Source organism: Gadus chalcogrammus, chromosome 3, assembly GCF_026213295.1.
Source record: "Gadus chalcogrammus isolate NIFS_2021 chromosome 3, NIFS_Gcha_1.0, whole genome shotgun sequence".
In the NCBI taxonomy this organism is placed as follows: domain Eukaryota; kingdom Metazoa; phylum Chordata; class Actinopteri; order Gadiformes; family Gadidae; genus Gadus; species Gadus chalcogrammus.
In genome coordinates this window covers 6,309,145-6,328,090 of record NC_079414.1, presented here as the reverse complement: position 1 = coordinate 6,328,090, position 18,946 = coordinate 6,309,145, and the positions used below count along the sequence as shown (strand labels likewise).

Below are 18,946 nucleotides of genomic sequence, written 5' to 3'. Positions count from 1 at the left end.
TACGCCTTAGCCCCAGACTGCCTGGCTCTGTATGAGGCCCAGCTCTGAGTCCAGAGGTGGTTTCTCTGCTTTCCACCATTAAATATTTATGCCTAATAATAATCATGGTTTACCTGAGAATACAATCATTAATTTCTTCCATAGGATCAGGTCTATACCTGGTTTATATCTAGCTTACAAATGGTTATTACACATGGTTTACACTTAATTTTGATCAGGTTTATGTCTAGTTTATACATGGTTATTACACATAGTTTACACTTAGTTTGGATCAGGATTATACCTGGTTAATGTCTAGTTTACACATGGTGCACACATAGTTTGGATCAGGTTCATACCAGGTTTATGTTTAGTTTACACACGGTTATTACACATGGTTTACACTTAGTTTGGATTATGTTTATGTCTAGTTTACACATGGCTTACACTTAGTTTGGATCAGGTATATACCTGGTTTATGTATAGTTTACACATGGTTATAAAACATGGTTTACACTTAGTTTATGTCTTACTTGTAGAGTAATGTGATGAGAATAATTCAGCTGAACGGTGGTACTTACCAAGGACAAAGTGCATCATGGGACGCCCAAGAATTGATTTATTCTGCCTATAAATTCTGTTATCACTGATTAGATATTAGTTACTTTCATTTCTACTGGCTCTTTATCTACTTAATCAGCTGAAAGTTAAATATAGTTCTGTGCTGCTTTGACCATATTGTTTTCGTGTTGTCAAAGAAACATCTAGTTGAGAGTTCTATTTGAAAGTTAATGTTAATGTTGAATTTCTAATGTTTACATGTGATTGATATCAAGTTTAGACATGGTTTATATCGAGTTCATACATGGTTTGTGTTCAGTTCACACATGGTTGATATCCAGTTAAAACAAGGTCATATCCAGTTCATACATGGTTTACATCAAGTTTACACATGGTTTACATCCAGTTCACCCAGTCGGGCTCAGCGCGTGATGCTGTGTTGCTTCCCTACAGGCGCACCTGTCCTACTTCCACTTCGTGGGGCGCATCATGGGCATGGCAGTGTTCCACGGCCACTACATAGACGGCGGCTTCACGCTGCCCTTCTACAAACAGCTGCTGGGGAAGCCGATCACCCTGGAGGACATGGAGGCTGTGGACCCTGACCTGCACAACAGCCTAATCTGGATCCTGTATGAAAACCCATCATGCACATCATTATACACACACACATACCCAAATACACACACGCACCATCTCTGGGGGGACACAAGGTTTCTTGCACCCCCAAAGATAAGGTTGGGGGTGCAAAAAACCCTCAATATTGAAACGAAGTGAAACGACACGTTTTTGTTGTCTGTCCCTTTGAATAAAGCAAGCGTGATAGAACACTGCGCTGAGCGATTGAACGCTGTGCTGCACTGTGATTAGCACCCCGCCACCTCCCTCTCCCTTAATCTCCCCAACCAATCATTCTAAAGCATCTCTGGCAACATTCCTGACATACCAATGGTTGGCAGAGTGCCAAATGATTGACAGGTCAAATATGTCAGGGAGCAGGTCGGGGATAAAACCTTTTAAGATGCTGTTTAAAAAGTAAAAAAGTAGTGAGCAGTGTGAAGTCATGCATACTATGAAAGCCTGGCGGTTTTCCATAAAAATTACTATATATGTATGCATGTATGCATACACATATATATATATACATATATATACAGTGGGGAGAACAAGTATTTGATACACTGCCGATTTTGCAGGTTTTCCCACTAACAAAGCATGTAGAGGTCTCTAATTTTCATCATAGGTACACTTCAACTGTGAGAGACGGAATCTAAAAATCCAGAAAATCACATTGATTTTTAAGTAATTAATTAGCATTTTATTGCATGACATAAGTATTTGATCACCTACCAACCAGTAAGAATTCCGGCTCTCACACACCTGTTAGTTATTCTTTAAGAAGCCCTCCTGGTCTCCACTCATTACCTGTATTGACTGCACCTGTTTGAACTTGTTACCTGTATAAAAGACCCCTGTCCACACACTCAAACAGACTCCAACCTCTCCACAATGGCCAATACCAGAGACCTGTGTAAGGACATCAGGGATACAATTGTAGACCTACACAAGGCTGGGATGGGCTAGAGGACAATAGGCAAGCAGCTTGGTGAGAAGACAACAACTGTTGGCGAAATTCAAGATGACGGTCATTCTCCCTCGGTCTGGGGCTCCATGCAAGATCTTACCTCATGGGGCATCAATGATCATGAGGAAGGTGAGGGATCATCCCAGAACTACACGGCAGGACCTGGTCAATGACCTGAAAAGAGCTGGGACCAAAGTCTCAAAGAAAACCATTAGTAACACACTACGCCGTCATGGATTAAAATCCTGCAGCGCACGCAAGGTCCCCCTGCTCAAGCCAGCGCATGTCCAGGCTCGTCTGAAGTTTTCCAATGACCATCTGGATGATCAAGAGGAGGAATGGGAGAAGGTCATTGTTATGGCCGCATGGCTCAAGCATGACATAACAAATTGGGAAACACGCAGTGATCAATCTACTATATATTTATTCAAAATATAGTCCCTAACAAGGAAATTAAGTATCAGTGTAGATGGCAGCTTAACTCTGTGTAATGTGTTATGGACTGGTGTAGTGAGAATGTGCAACAAAACCAAAATAAGGAAGAAAAGGATTTGACAGCAGCAGCTGCTGTCACCATGGCAGCGAGAGACCGAAAGGCTCCGCCACCACACCTGTGTGGTGGCGGACCGCAATGGTAAGAGTTATCAGGGGGACGTAACAGTCATGTTGTCTGATGAGACAAAAATAAAAAAATTTGGTCTAAACTCCACTCGCCTTGTTTGGAGGAAGACGAAGGATGAGTACAACCCCAAGAACACCATCCCAACCGTGAAGCATGGAGTCGGAAACTGCAAAGGGGTCAGGACGACTGCACCGTATTGAGGGGAGGATGGATGGGGCCACGTATCATGAGATCTTGGCCAACAACCTCCTTCCCTCAGTAAGAGCATTGAAGGTGGGTCGTGGCTTGCAGCATGACAACAACCCGAAACACACAACCAGGGCAACTAAGGAGTGGCTCCGTAAGAAGCATTTCAAGGTCCTGGAGTGGCCTAGCCAATCTCCAGACCTGAACCAAATAGAAAATCATTGGAGGGAGCTGAAAGTCTGTATTGCGCCGCGAGAGCACCGAAACCTGAAGGATCTGGAGGGTATGGAGGTCTGTATGGAGGAGTGGGCCAAAATCCCTGCTGCAGTGTGTGCAAACCTGGTCAAGAACTACAGGAAAAGTATGATCTCTGTAATTGCAAGCAAAGGTTTCTGTACCAAATACTGAGTTCTGCTTTTCTGATGTATCAAATACTTCATGCAATAAAATGCAAATGAATTACTGTCGTGGCAATTTCTCTATCAGATATTGCGTCTAAGGACCTAAGCACACCGGCGCCGAAGCGGCGCGTCAAAAAGTCAGCCACCATTATCCCGGATGTACTAGTCCACACCGGTGCTGACTAGCCGCGCAGCAGCGCCCTGCGCCGCACCGCCCAACGCGCCCAACTAGTCTTCACGCCAATGTTCTATTCCCTAGCGTCGCCGCCCCTGAAAAAGCGCTTTTTAAAAGCTGGTTTGTACATCCCGGGTCCCGTAGGCACCTCTATATCTACTCCTCACCACTGGATGTCGCCCTCTTTCGTTTGTGAGAAACAATTACTAGAATGGATGATGAGAGACTGGTCGTCGAGGTGGAGAAATATGCCGAATTGTATGACCAAAGTTCCCGTCATTACAAAGACAACTCCAAAAAAGACATTGCCTGGCAAGCCATGGCTCTGGAGATTGGCTCTTCAGATGAGAAATCAACAATGGTGGACTAAGTACCCAAACCTTCAACCATAATGGGAAATAGACAAAATCAAGTCACATAATATATGGCTAATCACCAGACATGGGGGACTCGAGTCACATGACTTGACTCGAGTCAGACTCGAGTCGCAAATTTGAGGACTTGAGACTTGCTTGACTAACACCGATAAAAGACTCGACTTGACTTTTGACTTGAGACTTGACTTAGACTTAGACTACATGGACGCGCAATCACGCACAAGCGCGAACACAGATGCGCGAAAGTGTGCCAGGCTAGCTAGGTTGGAGTTTAGGGTTGTCTTCTGGTGCTAGGTCCAAATGTGTATTAGCCCAACGGAGTCGGTCGTGCTGGGCGGATGGCCAGAACACAAAGAGGAGAGCCCCATGGCCATCAGAGATTACTGGGCCATCAGAGATGAGATAAGCGCACAGGACGGTGTACTTTTTAGGAGCCAGCGAGTCATCATTCCGAAATCTATGCGCCCAGAGATGCTGAGACGGATCCACTACAACCACGTGGGGGGTGAGGCTTGTTTCACCCCCCAGTAGATACTCTCTACTGGCCAAACATGCAGGGAGAAATCAAAGACTATGTCCAACAGTTTTCAGTGTGTAACGAGTATGCACACGAGCAACAGAAGGAGACTATGATGTCACACGCGCTCCCCACACGTCCCTGGCAGCTGGTGAGCATGGACCTTTTCAGCTACGCAAGGCAGGATTTCCTGCTCATGGTCGATCACTATTCTGACTTCTGGGAGATAGATCCACTTCTAGACCTGTCTGCTGGTACGGCCATCAGAAGGTGCAAAGCGCAGTTTGCAAGGTACGGCATCCCTGACCGGGTCATTTCAGACTGTGGAGGTCAGTTTGACTGTGGAGAGTTTCGGGCGTTTGCGAGGGAGTGGGGCTCCGAACATGTCATGTCCTCCCCGAGACACCCAAAGGCTAATGGCAAGGCAGAGTCTGCAGTGAAGATTGCGAAGAGCCTATGCAGAAAAGCAGACCGTGCCGACGAGGACCCCTGGAAGGCCTTTCTGCACTGGAGGAACACGCCCACTGAGGGCATGCACAGCAGCCCAGCACAGCGACTGATGTCACGGAGGCTGAGAACTCTTCTCCCTGTGGCCGACCAGCTGCTAGAGCCTCAGGTCACCACTGGGGTCACAGACAAGCTGAGAGTGAAGCGTCAAGCAACGAAGCTGACTTACGACAGATCTGCGAGGGATCTGCCGGAGCTGAACGTCGGCCAGCCCATCAGGATGTAACCACTCCCGGGTGACAGGACGGGCCGATGGAGGAGAGGTGTATGCTTACAGCAGGTGGGACCGCGGTCCTATCTCGTCAACGTGGAGGGAACCGCGTATCGTTGCAACAGGATCGATCTCCGACCAGCAGAGGTTGCCCCTCCACAGCCAGCAGTTCACGAAGAACGGCCACCTGAGCAGCCTGTGGACGCGGGTGCAGCTGACGGGGGCCATGCAGGCGGGGGCAATGCAGAGGAAGTTGTCAGCAGCCCTGCGACGCCTCCAAGGTTATCAGCCCTGAGGTCACCGACATCTCCCTCACGGGCTGTGTCCACACCATGCCGTGCGTTACAGGGCCGGAGCGGGAGGCATATTAAGCCTCCGGACAAACTTGACCTTTAGGTCATACACTGAGCTGAGACTGACACACACACACACACACACACACACATGCGGGACAGTGGTTTATTGTTTTAAAAAAAAAAAAAAAGAGAGAAGATGGTTACTTCAAATGTTCTTATTAGGTTGTTTTGTGCATGCTTTGATACTGCTATTTTTTGGTTATAGTTCTGCAAAGGTCCTGGTTCATATTGACTTACTGTCTCTTCTTTATACACTATTTCTATTGCACTATTTTGATATGTGGATATGAGCACTAATGTTCTAATGACTGATACTATCCATGTTATTGTTTTGTATTTTGTTATACTAAAGGAAGGGAGATGTTGTAGGCTAATGTTATGCAAGCCGACAGCTCCACCTAGTGGGCTTGTGTGTGTATGGACTCGGGCAGTCAACACGTGCCAGTCTTGTTATGTGACAACGCGTTAAATACATGCGACTAAGAGACTCAGCCTGACTCCGTGTATTCTTCCATGCACATACACTTGCAACAGGGGTCACTCGCAGGGAGCAGGGGAGGGGGAGTGCAGTACGACCGTTTGATTGACGTACTTACTGTCCAATGCCACGCTAATCGAGTTTTTCGAGCCCTGCCCGTTCCACAGATGATTGACTTGTTTAATTTTTATGACAGTAGGCTACTTCTAACTCAGTGGCTGTAAGTGGGTTATGATAAGGATTTCAAGTAATTTTCAAGTAAAATTACACCGTCAGAGCCAGAGCGTCAGACTGGGCTGCTAGCTGATTGCTAGCAATCAAATTGCATGAGGGTACACCGAAGACTAGTTGGTAGGTAGATAGGGACTTCTACTTCCAGTTAGATACAGGGCAGTTCTGATAATTATCCCCCTTATGCTTTTTGGTGATATATCACGCTACTCACCGTTCTGAGTCGAGGCATTATAGCTGATAGCTAAGTTATTGGTTACCGTTATTGGATATTATGGGTCGATCTAAGGAAAAGGAGGTGTTTGCTGCAGTACATATGGGGTTAATTTATGCAGCCGGAGACGGCGCAGGACTTGAGACTTGCTTGACTAACACCGATAAAAGACTCGACTTGACTTTGACTTGGTCTTCATGACTTGAGACTTGACTTAGACTTAGACTACATGGACGCGCAATCACGCACAAGCGCGAACACAGATGCGCGAAAGTGTGCCACGCTAGCTAGGTTGGAGTTTAGGGTTGTCTTCTGGTGCTAGGTCCAAATGTGTATTAGCTAGTTAGCTAGCTCCAGTAGCTACCACAGGATAACAACAAACAGAAGCTTGCTCTGGGTCACGAGCTTTGAGTACGTGCACGTGCACGAAGGGGTCACTCGCATGGAGCAGGGGAGGGGGAGTGCAGTACGACCGTTTGATTGACGTACTTACTGTCCAATGCCACGCTAATCGAGTTTTTCGAGCCCTGCCCGTTCCACAGACGATTGACTTGTTTAATTTTTATGACAGTAGGCTACTTCTAACTCAGTGGCTGTAAGTGGGTTATGATAAGGATTTCAAGTAATTTTCAAGTAAAATTACACCGTCAGAGCCAGAGCGTCAGACTGGGCTGTTCTCAGCATACCGCAAAAAAATTAAGAGGGTGAAAGTTCCAGTCTACAAATTCAGTTGAACCACTACCTGGACATTTGTGATGGACAGAGCTGCCTTCAGTTTTGGGCCATGAACAGGCGCACCCTCCCCTCTTTGTTCAAGGTGGAGGTAAGAGTTATGGCAGTCCCTGCATCAAGTGCACCTGTTGAACGTATGTTCAGCCATCGTGGGGTGATAATGTGACCCCATCATTCACAACTCAGTGACAAAGTACTGTCAAATAATTTTTTTTGCAAATGCAATGCATTGTAATTCGAAGTATGTTGCGAGGCAGCAAGATTGCTACCAGCTTTCAGGCTTGTGTAGTAATATTTCCCCTTCCTACAGTATGTGTATGTGATATTACTTTTGAAATATTCTTTTTTTTCATGTCTGATGCCATGTGTTGCAAATAATATTCTACAACATGTAGGGAGATTGAGTGATTGACTTGAACTGTTCTCGTATACAGCCACCTAGAGGTTCTATTTGATTCTGTTCATAGTTTGGAGGTATTGATCATAATTTTTTTTTTTAAACTATTCACATAATGGTTTTGGAATGTTTTGAATAGTTTGAGTTATTGTTAATGTTAAGACATTGTTATTGTTAATGTTGAATTAAAACTCAAATCATGAACCACTCTCTTTACCGATTTTTAAATGTGGAGACTGGGTTAGATCATCAGATTTTTGTATGACTTGACTTGTGATTTGCTTGATTCTCACCACAGTGACTTGGGACTTGCTTGAGACTTGAAGGTTATGACTTGAGACTTGCGTGTGACTTGCACATGAGTGACTTACCCCCACCTCTGCTAATCACACCATGTAGGTAGAAACCAGATTACTTGTAATATATATATATTTTTATTTTAGGCAAGGCAACTTCATTTATATAGCACTTTTCACTTTTCTGCTTTTCATTGAACAGACTCAAAGTGCTTCACATAGAAACATTTTCATACAATAAAATAGATAATAAAATAAAACATAGGCAAAGTTAAAAAATGCATTGCCATGTATTAAACTGTCTCTCTGGTATCAGATCATGTGTTAACTGTCTGGATTTAAGGAAACATTAAGGGCCCTATCTTGCATCCGGCGCAAGTGACTTAGTCATTGGCGCATGTGTCGTTGCTAGTTTACAACTGGCGCAGAGCGCTCTTTTGCCACCTGCGCCACTCGCCGGTAAATTAGGGAATGATCTTGAGCCCCAAGGGGCGGTTCGGCAGAAGGAGGAGGCGTGTTCTGGCGCAAACGGTATTTTGACGTTTCTGAAAACCATTGCGCTACTGACCAGGAAATACCTGGTTTAAAGTCAGTGGCGCGTTGTTCAGACGCTATTTTAAGGGCGCATGCCTACATGCGCATGCGATGCATACGGATTGCTTGTGCACCTCGCGCATACACTTTGCTTCTCTCATCTACACGGACAGCAGTTCCCATTTTTGCAAACCATACATAATTACAAGGACAATAAAATATTACCACACAAGGAAAATCATTGAGGTGTCCATAAAGATAAAATAAATAGGCATAAATCTAGCGTACACATTTACCCAAATTATTCACGCGAATAGTAGCAGGCGTAATGACGGATCAAATTAACCTGGTTGACCAATAGTGGCAAGAGACACATGTATATAAGGAATGGACACCTGTCAAAGTGGGTTGTCCGTCAAGAATCAGGAACCACAATTCTGAAGACTGCGAAATCACCTTCTGTAAGTCCATTTAAAACCTTACTCTGCAACTTACCAGTTAAGTTGAGGTTACACATAATTTTTCTATTGCACAGTGGAATGGAATACGTCTTGGGACAGAGGATCAGATGCCAAAGGGAGAGGGTCTACCGGCCCAGACACACCTATCTCTCCCTGAGTGAGGAGGAATGCAGGCGTAAGCTACGCCTGACCCGTCAGGCTGTCACCGACATCTGTCATCTCCTGGTAGATGAGCTGGGGACTGATGCACGCTGTCCCTATGCCCTCCCCGTTGCAGTGAAAATTACAGCGGCACTGCATTTCTATGCATCTGGGTCGTTCCAGCATCCCCTTAGTTGTATTGGACGCATTTCACAATCGGCAGTAAGTTCGGCTATACATGCAGTTACGTCAGGTCTAGTCCAACATGCTGGGGAATACATCAAATTCCCCGTTACACCTGACAGCCAGGAAAGAACTAAGCAGGAGTTTGGGACCAAGTATGGGTTCCCTGGCGTCCTTGGTGCTATAGACTGCACCCATGTGCAGCTACGTGCCCCATCACTAAACGCACTCACATACATAAACCGGAAGGGAACTCATTCAATTAACATCAAAGTAATTTCCGATGCTAATTGTCGAATAAATCATGTCTTTGCCAATTACCCTGGCTCAAGCCATGACTCCTTCATATTGGCAAACTCGACCATTCCTGCCATATTCGAGGGGAATCCTCCCTTGGATGGGTGGCTGTTGGGGGACAACGGCTATCCGTTGAAGACATGGCTCATGACCCCATTTCTTATGCCAGCAACAGTGCGCGAAATGGCATTCAACAGGAAACACACACAAACACGCAGTGTAATTGAACGTACTTTCGGGATTCTGAAAATGCGCTTCAGGTGTTTGGATAGGTCAGGTGGTACTTTACAGTGTGGTCCTCAAAAAGTCGCAGCATTCTTTGTGGCATGTTGTGTTTTACACAACATTGCCATGAATCATGGATGTGTCGATGACATTAATGAGGATAGATTAGAGGACTTAATGAGACGTGATGCTGAACTGCATGTGCCGATGCCATTACGTCCAAATGCCCCAGCAGCAGCACGGGAGAGGAGAGCTCATCTGTCAGAGGAGCTGCATCATATATAGTGAGGTAAGCAAACTAATGACATCTCCGCTCTATTGTTTAGCATTGTACAAATATTACCATGCATTCATAACCTTGTGAGTCAGAGAAAGTGAGCCCAAAACATCGGAAAGTATAGTATGTCCTTGAGACATTTTTTATTCGGCTTGTCCAAATGTTAGGCGTAAATGAAAAAAAAAAATACAAAACGAAAAATGAAAAGTTGCAAAGATTTGAAGGAAAAAATATTTATTTTCTCCCTCCTCTGTAAGGCCTTTTACGCGGCCTGCCTCGGCGGGATCCAACAAATGAGGGTCCGGGAGTGGCGACGCTGGATGTGCTCCTGCAGGAGCAGGTGGACGGAGATGGAATGGGGGGAGGAAGGGGCACAACAGGGGGAGGAAGGGGCACAACAGGGGGAGGAAGGGGCACAACAGGGGGAGGAAGGGGCACAACAGGGGGAGGAAGGGGCACAACAGGGGGAGGAGGTGGGTCGTTTGGGGGCCATGCACGTTCCATTGCTGTCGCAATCCGGTCCAAACTTGAGGCGATGCGCCCGAGAGGCCGCAGCAACATCGCCACCCGGTCCAGACGGGTGTTGGTGTTTCGCCGCATCCCGGCCAGCTCCCGCTCCAGCATGTCGAACCCGGTTTGCTGGAGCTGCAGGAACGGGTGGTCCTGCGGTCTCATGCTGCTGCTGCTGCCACGGCGTCTTGCTTGAGGGCGCCGCGCGGCTCCCTCAGCTGCCCCGTGCGCGCTGGTCCCGAGGCCAGGGTCTTCTTCCTGAGAAGCTACGTGACATTGTTTTGATTTATTTTATGGCTGTGTTACATTTATTAAATGTCAAAAATGATTAAAAAGATTTTCACGAGACATCTCTATTTATGTGAACTTTATTTATGTACCTTGGGGTTGGACAGCTGGTGCATCGGGTTGAGTGCCGACCTCTAAGCCCCCAAAACCCTCAACACCCTCAACACTTTCAGCGGTCAGTGTTGACGCAGCGATATCCTCTGCTGGCGTGAGGTCCTGGTAACTGCCAGATCCTCCTCCAGTCTTTTGACGTGCTTTCAAGTTGGCCGCAAGCTTGGCCTTTCCTCTTCTCCTGACGTCGTTGTATCGCTTACGGCAATTGTGAGATGTCCTATTTTGTCCAGCTGCTGAAACAATTACGGCGATTTCCTCCCAAGCCGCTTTCACGGAAGCAATTTTGGGTGGGTTTCTCCCATCCCCATATAAAGCCAACTCGCGTTCTTTGACTGCTCTGACAAGCACATCGGTATCTTCTGTGGTGAACCTTTCATTGCGTGCGTCTGGCAAACCCGCCATCATAATAGCAATCCGCCATGGAACATGCGCCGATCGTTCTTAAAGGGGATGCGAGAAAACGCTCTGATTGGTTCATTGCACGTTACGCCCAAACCACACCTACGGGTAATTAGGCAGCTTCAGACCAACCCTTTTGACACTTGCGCCGCGGCGGAAGTGTACTTTATCCGCCTGTAAAATAGCGATAGCGCCGTAGAACCGCCCACAAAGCTACTTGCGCTTTGCGCTTTCCCACTTGCGTTTCAGACCGTTAAAATAGGGCCCTAAGTGTCTCGAGGCGAGCACTCAAATAAAATAGACTGGCTACTGAGTCCAGCACAGCAATAACATCACTGTATTTATCCTGAGGGATAAAAAAAAAAGTATATAGGTTATATATATATATATATATATATATATATATACATATATATATATATATGCAAAAGAGTATTTATACCAGAGAGGGATAATAACTAAATTATAGGTCATCATGACTAGGCTACACCATACGGTACTGCCATTGCACACTATAGTGGCGAATTGAAATATTGGCGGTGCCTCTCAGGATCTGCACGGAGCTCCTAGACCAGATTGTGGTATACCCCCTGTTCTTGTCTCCGTTCATTGATGGGGTGCACCCAAACCCTTCGACTTCTCCTTGCCCGCCTACGGCGCAGCAGAAGAAGGGCAGCCACCCTTTGTCTGGCAACAATTGTTCTGTTGAAATAAAAAAAACTCAATAAAATGTAAAATAGCTTGTGTTCAATTAAAATGGATAACTACTGGCTGCATACATGTAAATGTGTGGCTATGTTAAGGCTATATAGATGGATAGATAGCTACTTTATTGGACCCAATGGGGACCAATACATTTTTATTTTGTGTATTTATTGTATTGACCAATACATTTTTATTTTGTGTATTTATTGTATTGAGCTACTGGATGGCTTTATTGGTCCCAATGGGGACCAATAAAGCGATCCAGTAGCTCAATACAATAAATACACAAAATAAAAATTGGCCTTAAAGGTGACTGCACTATATACTAAAAAGGCTTAATAGAAGGTCCTGCACTTATTGAGATTGTTGTTCAGTAGATGAATAATTGCAAAATATAAAATAAATAAGAAATGACAGTTATAAAAACGATAAAGTGCCCTACAAACTAAGTTGGTAGATCGGCTGCTTGAAAACATACTTTCACTGCGCAGATTATACATTTTTCAAATTATTCAGCGAAAAAAGATGGAAAATAAATAAACTAGGCTACAATAGGCTACTCACCCATTGCGTTTCGTCTCTTTGTTGCGGTTGATCGACAGGTGACTTCCTGATTTTATATTGCAGCGCGACCATCGCGCCGCTTCCAGTTAGTGCTAGGGGCGGCTTTTGACGCGCGTGAAATGCGCGCCGCTGCGCGTGGGCGCCGGTGTGTTTAGGCCCTAAGACAGATGAGATATTTAGATGCGAAAAGCACACAATACAATACTTTACACACAATATATATATGACCAGGCAATTGCTGGTCATATATATTTGTAATAAAAGTACGAACAATACATACATACACAAAACGATACATCACAACATGCATCAACAAACAACATAACAAGCATACCCTACAATAATCTGAGGCCTCAGATGGGAGTTCGCCCTGCGTCTTACTTCATACTCTAAAGGTACGCTAGGAGAAGTCCACCGAGTGTTCAAAGTCATGAGTTCTTATTCACTTGGGTTGGGTTCTGGAGGGGGTCTGAACCCCAATAAACCAAAAGCCTTTGTTTACCAGATGGTAATCTTTACAATTGAAGCTCCCCAGGATGTCATAATAAGGGGCTCGCGGCCGTGCCATGTTACCCTTTGCTTTCTCGACCCTCCCCAGGGAGTCGAGGAACAGGCCCACACATCAAAGGATTGCACGGTGTGGTATCCGGGAATGAAGAATGCGCCGGGATTCAGTGAAACACGTGGCAACGGATGGTTTAAGCCGACTTTCGGCGTTTATTTCAATAAGCAAAGAGGATAAGGGTGCGCTTGGGTCTCCGTGAGCCTCAAGCCTCTGCAGTCCATGCGTCTCTCTGCTTCTCCCGTCCATGCTTGTCTCTGCCTCTCTTGTAGTGGCTCCGGGCCTTTCTCCTCCCCGCCGCCAGGTGTCCCCCATCCCGCTGATTGGGGGGAAGGACCCGGTGCTCTCCGTCGCCGGCTGGTGGGTGGGGGTGGTACACCCCGTCCTTCACGGTTCCGCGGGCCCGTTCAGGCCGAGGCTTCAGGGGCGGGATGCCACACTCCCCCCCCGTTTGCTCAAGCCCCTGGTCTCCGGGAAACCCGCCCAGACAGGCATCCCGACGTGACAGGGCGTCGGCGTTGGCATGCTCCCGGCCCGGTCGGTGGTCCACCCGGAACCGGAAATCCTGGAGAGCCAGGAACCACCGTGTCACCCGGGCGTTTGTGTTCTTGGCCCCCGCCATCCACTTCAGGGGGGCGTGGTCGGTGACCAAGGTGAACTCCCTCCCCAGGAGGTAGTAGCGCAACTTCTCCAGGCACCATTTAATGGCCAGGGCCTCCTTCTCTACGGTGGAGTAATTGCGCTCGTTGGGGAGGAGCTTCCGGCTGACGTAGGTTATCGGGTGCTCCTCTCCGGCCCGGACCTGGGACAAGACCCCCCCAAGTCCCACCTCCGAGGCGTCTGTGTGAACAATCACAGGGAGGTTAAAGTCAGGTGTGATTAGTACCGGTTCTGAGCACAGAGCCTCCCGGAGCGTCTTGAACGCCCGGTCCGCCGCCTCTGACCAGGTAACCCGGTCTGGTAAGGCCTTACGGGTTAGGTCGTTCATGGGGCTGGCCAGCGTGGCGTACCCGGGAATGAAGCGCTGATAGTAGCCCACCAGCCCCAAGAACGCCTTTACCTGCTTCTTAGTCCTGGGTTGCGGCCAGGCCCGTATGGCGGCTACCTTGCCTTCCTGCGGCCGCACTGTCCCTCTCCCGACCCGGTACCCCAGGTACGTCGTCTCCTCTCTCCCGAGGCGACATTTGGCCGGGTTAGCGGTGAGGCCCGCCCTCCGCAGCTCTCCCAGCACGGCCCTTAGCTGGCGGACGTGGATATCCCAGCTGGGGCTGTAGATGATGATGTCATCGATGTATGCCGCCGCGTAATCCTGGTGGGGCCTCAGGAGCTGGTCCATCATCCGCTGGAATGTGGCTGGGGCGCCGTGTACCCCGAAGGGGAGGACGGTGTACTGGTACAGTCCCCCCGGGGTGGAGAACGCCGTCTTTTCCCGGGCCGCCCGGGTCAACGGCACCTGCCAGTACCCCTTGGTCAGGTCCAGGGTCGACAGGTACCGTGCCGGACCCAGGCGCTCGATAAGTTCGTCGACCCGGGGCATGGGGTAGGCGTCGAACTCCGATGCCTCGTTCAGCCGCCTGAAGTCATTACAGAACCTAAAGGTTCCATCCGGCTTGGGCACCAGGACCACCGGGCTGCACCAGGCGCTGCGTGACTCCTCTATCACGCCGAGCTGCAGCATTCGGCGCACCTCGGCCCGTATGGCCTCCCTCCGGGCCTCTGGGATCCTGTAGGGCGGAACCCTTACCCTTATGCCTGGTGCCGTCCGGATGTCGTGGTGGGTGGCGGCAGTCCTCCCCGGCAGGTCGGAGAACACGTCCCGATGCTGGAGGACGATCTCGTCCAGGTCGTGTCTCTGGGCCGGGCTGAGGTCCTCCCCCACCGGGACCTCCGGGATCTCCTGCCGGGCCGCCAGGGACAAGGGAGCGGGGTCGGCGGGTGTCGGCTCCCCCCCCCTCCACTGCTTCAGGAGATTGATATGATATAGCTGCGTCGGCTTCCGCCTCCCTGGCTGGCGGACCCGGTAGTTCACCTCGCCCACGCGTTCCACCACCTCGTAGGGTCCCTGCCACTTTGCCAGGAACCGGCACTCCGCCGTGGGGACCAGGACCAGGACCAGTTCCCCTGGCTGAAAGGTCCTCAGCTGGGCTCCTCGATTATAGACCCTCGCCTGGGCCTGCTGCGCTTGCTGGAGGTGCCTCCGGACGATGGGCCACACCCGGGCCATGCGGTCACGCACCTGCTCCACGTGGTCCACGGTGGTGCGGTGGGGGGACGGCTGGCTCTCCCAGGCCTCCTTGGCGATGTCCAGGATCCCGCGGGGCCTCCGCCCGTACAGCAGCTCGAAGGGGGAGAACCCGGTGGACGCCTGGGGGACCTCCCGTACCGCGAACAGTACGTGGGGTAGTAGTTGGTCCCAATTCTTCCCGTCGGCCTGCATGGTCTTCTTGAGCATCTGCTTAAGGGTCTTGTTGAACCGCTCGACCAGGCCGTCCGTCTGGGGGTGGTACACCGAGGTCCGGAGCTGCTTCACCTGCAGGAGCCTGAGGACCTCCTTCATCACCCGTGACATGAAGCACGACCCCTGATCGGTGAGCACCTCCTTTGCTATCCCCACCCGGCTGAAGAGGAGCATAAGTTCACGGGCGACCGCCTTGGTGGTGGCGGCGCGCAGGGGAAGGGCCTCGGGGTACCGGGTGGCGTAGTCAACTAGCACCAGGATATAGCGGTGGCCCCGGCTGGTCTTGGGAAGGGGGCCCACGATGTCTAAGGCCAAACGCTCGAAGGGGGTCTCGATGATGGGCATGGGAATGAGGGGGTGTCTAGCGATGGCCCGGGGGGCTACCCGCTGGCACTCGGGGCATCCCTGGCAGTGGCGCTCAACATCCCGCTTAACCCCCGGCCAATAGAACCTGGCTAGGACCCGCTCCCGGGTCTTGTCCATGCCCAGGTGGGCCCCCAGGAGGTGGGTGTGGGCCATAAAAAGCACTTTACTGACGTAGGAACGGGGCACCACTAGCTGTTCCCTCACTCCCCCCTCCCTGGAGGCTACTCGATACAACAGACCCCCCCTGGTGCTGAAGTGCGGGTGTGGTGTGTGACTCACCGAGTCTCGGGCCTGCCCGTCATGAACCAGGACGTGGCTCCAGGCGTGCTTGAGGGCCTCATCCTGGAGCTGTGCGGTGGCGAACTGGCCGGGTCGGGACGAGCCTTCCCCCCCCTCTGGTAAGAAGTCCGAGAACTCAGTAAGGGGGGAGCTCTCCGGGTCTTCCGGTGGGTCTGGTTGCTCGGAGGCTGTGAGGGTCTCCGGGGTGTCGGGGGTAGGTTCCGGTGTCTCGCTCCGGACGGGTCCTCTCGCCGTGCGCGCCGGGGTCCCCGGTGGGGAAGGTCCGTTCCCCTCCGATCCCTCGTCCTCCGCCGTCAGCTCCCCCGGGGACGATGGGCGCCGGGTGGCCCCGTAGGCCTGCCGAACCCCCCGCGCCCCTCTGCGGGGAGGGCCTCTCCAGCTCCGTAGCTCCCGCGTCGGGTCCCACAGCCGGTGGAAAATCGGGCAGTCCCTGCCGATTAACACGGGGACCGGTAGGTGGGGGACAATCCCCGCCCGGATCGTGAATACCCCATGGGTGGTGCGGACTACCACGTGGCATGTGGGGTATGTCCGGGTGTCCCCGTGGACGCAGGCCACCTCCATCGGATCCCCGGCCTTCCCGCCCGCCAGGTCGGGGCGAAGGAGGGTAACCGCACTGCCGGTGTCCAAGAGGGCCTGCGTGTCCTGGTTCATTACCCGCGCCGGGATGGTCGGACTCCCAGATGTTCCCTGCGTCCAGCAGGTCGCCAACATGCACGTGTGGTCCGCCCCCGGGTCCGCGTATGCTGACGGCATCGACACATCACGTCCCCTCGGGGCTTGGCCGGTCACGGCGCGCCGTGGGGCTGGGGCGGACCCGGCGTTCAGGAGCTGGGCCACCTGCCAGTTCTCCAGCTGGAGGACCAGGTCGTCCACGGTGGCAGGGTGATGGTGGGCCAGCACGCGGCGGGCGTCCGGCGGGAGTCGCCGCAGGGTGTGGTCAATGATCACCCGGTCGATCGGGCTGGGGCCCTCTCCCGCTGTCAGCCACCGCTTCACCAGCCGGCTGTGCTGGGCGATCTGGGTGCGCACAGCTCCCTGCGCGTCAAACCGCCAATCCTGCGCGCGTTGCGCGCGCGCCGCGAGGTTGTGGCCGTAGTAGGCCAGTATGGCCTGTTTGAGCGCCGGGTACTGGCGGGCGATGTCCGCCGGCAGGTCCTGGCTCGCCTGCTGGGCGGGTCCGGTGAGGAACGGCGCCACAATGTGCGCCCACTGCTCCTCTGGCCAGCCTTCCCTCTGTGTGGCCCGCTCGAAGACCTCGAGGTAAGCCTCCACGTCGTCTTCCGGTCCCAGCTTCGTGAGGCGGCTGGTCGGGGCGGCGGTCGGCGCAGCACGGACGGCGTGCTGAGTCAGCCGCAGAACAGCTTCGCGGAGCAGGGCGAGGCTCTCGGTGGTCTCCCGCTGGTGTTGCTGGGCAGCCAGCGCCGCGGCTCCGTCCGGGTTCTGCATGGTGGGGTAGTAGTAGTGGGAACGCTCAAGATGCCTGCATTCTCCACCATATGTGGTATCCGGGAATGAAGAATGCGCCGGGATTCAGTGAAACACGTGGCAACGGATGGTTTAAGCCGACTTTCGGCGTTTATTTCAATAAGCAAAGAGGATAAGGGTGCGCTTGGGTCTCCGTGAGCCTCAAGCCTCTGCAGTCCATGCGTCTCTCTGCTTCTCCCGTCCATGCTTGTCTCTGCCTCTCTTGTAGTGGCTCCGGGCCTTTCTCCTCCCCGCCGCCAGGTGTCCCCCATCCCGCTGATTGGGGGGAAGGACCCGGTGCTCTCCGTCGCCGGCTGGTGGGTGGGGGTGGTACACCCCGTCCTTCACGGTTCCGCGGGCCCGTTCAGGCCGAGGCTTCAGGGGCGGGATGCCACACTGGTCACAGAATGTGTCAATGGATTACATCACACGAAAGGAGAGGAACAGGCAGGCAATAAACGCATCACACGAAACTCAAAGGTTTACACTACGTGACCATTCTTCCTCTACTGTCCCACCACTCCGAGGGTGGTACGCACAATGGTTGCGTGTGTCAATTCTGTTGGATGACTTTTAAAAACATTTCTTTAACCTTCAACTTTTCTAATTGTCTCTGATCCTTCAAACCACTTTTCTTAATAACTTTCAAACCTTTTTATTACTTCTTAGAAACTATCACACAATGTATACACAGCCCTAGTAACACTATGATCTAGTCTCTTTTAATTTGCGTGAATGCTGTGTCTAGTGCGATACTTTCCGTACACTGCTCTTCTCTCCATCTGCCTGGACACGCCTCCACCTCTCTCTCTGCTGCCTGCCTCTCATCCGAATCACGGGCTGTCCTTTGAAGTGCCTGTACCTACGTCTCTCCCTTCTCTGAGACCCTCCTTTGTCTCTTTGTTCAGGCCACTTCCTTGTGGCTACACAGGAACCATGGAGGCCACCGCTCTGGTGCTGTTGATCCTGCTGGACTGTCTCTTTGTGTCGTCCAGCAGACCGTCCCGTAGCTCTTCAGGTGGGCCTCCCATGGTCTGTAACTTCATAACGTCTGATGTAGAGGAGTCATGACATGGGGTATTTGCACTGGATTGGGCCACTGGTCGGGCTGTAAGCAGAAGGAGGAGGAGCGTTGTCCAGGTCCAGATCTTTTTGAACAAAACTAGATGCAGATGGGTTATCTTTCTCCCCACCCCTTTCCTTATCTTGTCTTGCCTTATGTTCTCATCTATCTGCCTTCTCCTTCCATAACACATACTTCTTCCAATCT

The 18,946-nt window shown here is 51.0% G+C and overlaps 1 protein-coding gene across 1 annotated transcript in view; it reads left to right on the top strand.

The window, feature by feature from the left end:
- The window catches only part of LOC130378555 (E3 ubiquitin-protein ligase SMURF2-like), a 54,988-nt gene that overhangs the window by 22,462 nt on the left and 13,580 nt on the right, over positions 1–18,946 (top strand). The window contains exon 8 of the mRNA XM_056585297.1: positions 994–1,172. Within this exon, the coding sequence (XP_056441272.1) occupies positions 994–1,172 (179 nt within the window). The remainder of the gene's footprint in view (positions 1–993; positions 1,173–18,946) is intronic.